Below are 3,980 nucleotides of genomic sequence, written 5' to 3'. Positions count from 1 at the left end.
CCGAACTTGAATGATTGCTTGTCCCCAAGCAAAGAAATGGATCAATTTTACCCTTGACAACAAAGAATCAAATTCCTGAATTTTTATTATTGTTATTTTTATTTTATTTTATTTTTAGAGGGAAAGTAATTCTTAAACATCAAATTATGCTTTCTTTTGCTCTCGACCTCTGTAACTTCAGACAGAACTGAAATAAGGACCTCTCTACCATTAGCTCTTAAAATTTTAATTCAAAACTTTGAATTCTTCCACAAGGTGTTATTTAATTTTCTTTACTTTGAGCCATGATCGGCTAATAGGGTGCATTTTATGCTCCATCCCAATTAGCACAAGGTATTAATGGAAAATTCCACCCCTTGCTTTCCACATCGGTACCTTAAACAATTTCGGGGTTCTAGGATGTGGTATTCGGACATTGCCTGCAATCCATATTCAACTAATTATGCTTCTATGGCATGCTCTTTTATTTCTGAGCAGAGCGCCAATTTTTCAGATATTAACAATTCTATTAATTGCTTAAAAAAAATTTTGCATAGATTCAAGGGCATAGATTCAAGGTCCTCAAATCAGAAAAATCTACCGATACTTCAATCAAGAAACAATTAAAAACACAATTCCAATATCTAGAATAACTGCATATGTGTCTTTATTTTTTATTTTATTTTTATTTTCAGGAATATCATCTTCTATGCAACAGTAAAATTGACTCAGTATTGCTCAAGAATAAAACAACAATTCAGTTCAAACATCTATAATTATCCACCCCACATTATAAGATTTGCATTGTCCTCAATCAAATATAAGAATTAAAGTGCAACTGAAACTTCCCTGAAAAGTAAATAAATAAGCAAAGAGTCGTGGGAAGCAAAGCTAATCTGGGATTCAATTGGAGAGGAAACCTGATTAAAATTGATTTATAAGGAGATTTAACTCAATTCATAAATGACAAGAGGAGTAGAACGATCAAAATAATGCGATAAAGAAACAGAAGCAGTAAACAGACAAAAGCAATATAAATCCTAAAAATAACATAAGTAAAAAAATTCAATAACTAAGACTATCCTAATTGCAAACTAAAGTGTTGCACTAGCATCATCTGAGTCTTCATCATCTATACTAAGAAACTGGTCAGAAGAAGATGGGGTTCATGCTGGGGTGAGGACGCTTATTCAAAATATAAATAAATGAGGAAATAAATAACTAAATTAAAATAAACTAAACCTACCTAACCTAAACTATTTAATGTAATTCAACATTCAACATGAAGGAGTTTAAACTCCTCATTTGCAAAAGTTTGTAGTTGGCCCCCTAGTACAATTTCAGCCTATGTCCATTCACCTTAAAATTTCCTTTTTCTGGATGAGTTAATTCAATTATACCACAAGGAAATACCTTATGCACAGTAAACGGTCCAGACCAACGGGATTTGAGTTTACCTGGGAATAATTTGAGGCGAGAGTTGCACAACAGTACTACTAAGTCACCTTTTTGAAATAGTTTACCTCCCTTGATTTTTTTATGATGGTAGACCTTCAATTTTTCATCTGGTGGTTCATTAATGGATGGGTTGGGTTGCTTCTTTGATTTCCACTCCAAATCTTTGAAGTCTCTCTTTCTCCATAATGGCTTAGTAGCTTCTAAATGACACCACTGTTCTTGAATTACCAAGCTCATATCATCTTTTCCTCTATCATGAACTAAGCTTCTTTCAAATAGGTTTGAAATCAAGAATTCTTGTGCACAATTAGAAACATAATCATCAATTACATTAATAAAGTAGCAAGAATCATCTTGTTTCAAAGACTTTTTTATTACATTAGGAATTTTGAAAGTGACATTTTCATCTCCAACCCTCAAAATTAACTTTCCATCCTTCACATCAATTATAGCCCTTGCAGTAGCTAAAAATGGACGACCTAAGATCAAGGGGACATCAGTGTCCTCGTCCATATCAAGAATCACAAAATCAACAGGAAAAATAAATTTGTCCACTTTTACAAGCACATCCTCAATGATACCCCTAAGATATTTAATTGACCTATCAGCTAATTGAATACTCATCCTAGTTGGCCTAGGTTCCCCTAAACCTAATTTCTTAAAAACAGAATATGGCATCAAATTAATGCTAGCACCTAAATCAGCTAAAGCCCTATCAACTATCAATCTACCAATGAGACAAGGAAGAGTAAAACTCCCTGGATCCTTTAATTTTTTAGGCATCTTGTTTTGCAGAATTGCTGAGCATTCCTCATTCAGAGTTACTGTGGCCAACTCCTCCAATTTCTTCTTGTTGGATAGTAGATCCTTCAAAAATTTGGCGTACTTGGGCATCTGTGCCAAGGCATCAACAAATGGTAAATTAATATGAAGTTGACGAAATAAGGACAGAAATTTACCAAATTGTTCATCATCTTTGTCTTTCTTCAATCTTGCTGGGTAGGGAAGTGGAGGTATGAATTCTTTCACTACAGGGGGCTTTTCCACAGTCTCCTCTTGACATTTATCCTCCTCTTCAATTGCATCTTTTTCTGTTTCTTGCTTCCCCTTCTCTTGTAATGTTCTGTCACTCCTTAATGTTACTGCATTGACCTGTTCCCTAGGATTAGTCTCAGTATTGCCAGACAAGCTTCCTTGGGGTCTTTCTGAGAGGAGTCTAGAAATTTGACCCAACCGAATTTCTAAATTATGAATAGAGGCTTGTTGATTTCTTAGTGCTGTCTCAGTGGATTGGAACCGAGATTCTAAAGTTTGAATGAATTTGGTTATCAACTCCGCAAGGTTTGACTTCTTTTCAGCTGGGGTTGGTGGTGGATGTGAAGCTTGTTGAAATCCTGGGAATGTGTTGTTCCGCATTGACTGTTGGTTGTTGTTCCATGGTGGGTTTGCATAGTTCCTCCAGCCCGGATCATTCATACCATTATAATTTTGGTACAGTGGTCTGTTTCCTATCACATTGGCATGTTCTTCCTGAGTAGCTCAACATTCATGATTAGGGTGACCTCCTCCACAAACATCACATCTCATCACTGGAGCAACTAGATGGTTAACAGATAACCATCAATATTCTTCCCTAAGGCTTCAACTTGCATTGCCAAGGATGTCACTGCATCAAGACTATAGATCCCCGCAGATTTTGCAGGTTTGGATCGAGTAGAGCTCCATTGATAGCTGTTCATTGCCATCTCTTCAAACAGTTCTTGGGCAGCCCTTGGTGTCTTGCTATTCAAAGTGCCCCCAACTGCAGCATCTATCATTTGTCTTGTGGCTGGGTTCAATCCATTGTAGAAGGTTTGCACTTGAAGCCAGTCCGGAATCCCATGATGTGGGCATTTCCGCAACAATTCCTTGAACCTCTCCCACGTATCGTATAATGTCTTTGACTCCAACTAATAGAAGGAAGAGATATCGTTCCTCATTTTGGCAGTTTACACAGAAGGGAAATATTTCGCCAAGAATTTTTCAGCCATAGCCTCCCATGAAGTGATAGACCCTCGTGGGAGAGAATTCAACCATTGCTTTGCTCTGCTCCTGAGAGAAAATGGAAATAGCCTCAAGCGGATTGCATCATCAGTAGCTCCATTGATCTTGAAAGTATCACAAATTTCTAGAAAATTTGCAATGTGAGCATTGGGGTCTTCGTCTTGCAACCCATCAAACTGGACAAACTGCTGAACCATCTGAATAACATTGGGCTTTATTTCAAAATTCCCTTGCACATTCGGACGGACAATGCTAGACTCTGTCCCCGTTAAAGATAGACGAGCATAATCGGACATGGTCCTTGGTTGATCTTCGTTGTTTGCCATTCCTTCCATGTGGGTTTGTGCGTTTTCCCTCTGTACTAGCAGTCGCCTCTCTTTCTAAATTTTTCGCAAAGTTCTTTCGATCTCTAGGTCAAATTCAAATAGTTCTTCAGACAGTGCAGTAGAACGGGTTTTGATCATACACTAGAAAAATCAACTCCTAAAAAGAATGAAAGC

General features: G+C 37.1%; 1 protein-coding gene and 1 non-coding gene across 2 annotated transcripts; one reads left to right on the top strand and one right to left on the bottom strand.

Annotated features, from left to right (window-relative positions):
- Window positions 1-806: 806 nt before the first annotated feature.
- On the bottom strand, window positions 807-2,913 carry LOC113874166. Its single transcript, XM_027512387.1, has 2 exons — window positions 1,816-2,913; window positions 807-899 (listed from the first exon to the last, which is right to left on the bottom strand). Exons 1-2 carry the CDS (start codon window positions 2,911-2,913, stop codon window positions 807-809), a joined length of 1,191 nt encoding a protein of 396 aa, XP_027368188.1.
- A 399-nt stretch (window positions 2,914-3,312) lies between these two features.
- Window positions 3,313-3,419, top strand: LOC113848649. The gene has a single exon (XR_003501913.1). It is a non-coding gene; the product is annotated as a small nucleolar RNA R71 (small nucleolar RNA).
- Window positions 3,420-3,980: the final 561 nt, after the last annotated feature.

The sequence above is a fragment of the Abrus precatorius genome, unplaced genomic scaffold, assembly GCF_003935025.1.
Source record: "Abrus precatorius isolate BTA unplaced genomic scaffold, Abrus_2018 Scaffold8, whole genome shotgun sequence".
NCBI lineage: Eukaryota > Viridiplantae > Streptophyta > Magnoliopsida > Fabales > Fabaceae > Abrus > Abrus precatorius.
The sequence above is the reverse complement of the archived record's forward strand: the minus strand, read 5'-3'. Positions and strand labels throughout refer to the sequence as shown.

What these genes read in the sequence shown, in the direction of transcription:
- LOC113874166 (XM_027512387.1), bottom strand. Translation starts at nt 2,913, where the DNA reads ATGAATGATCCGGGCTGGAGGAACTATGCAAACCCACCATGGAACAAC. An exon ending in TCACTTTCAAAATTCCTAAT is followed by an intron (nt 900 to 1,815) that starts GTAATAAAAAAG and finishes AATTTTAATCAG; the next exon opens with GTTTCCTCTCCAATTGAATC.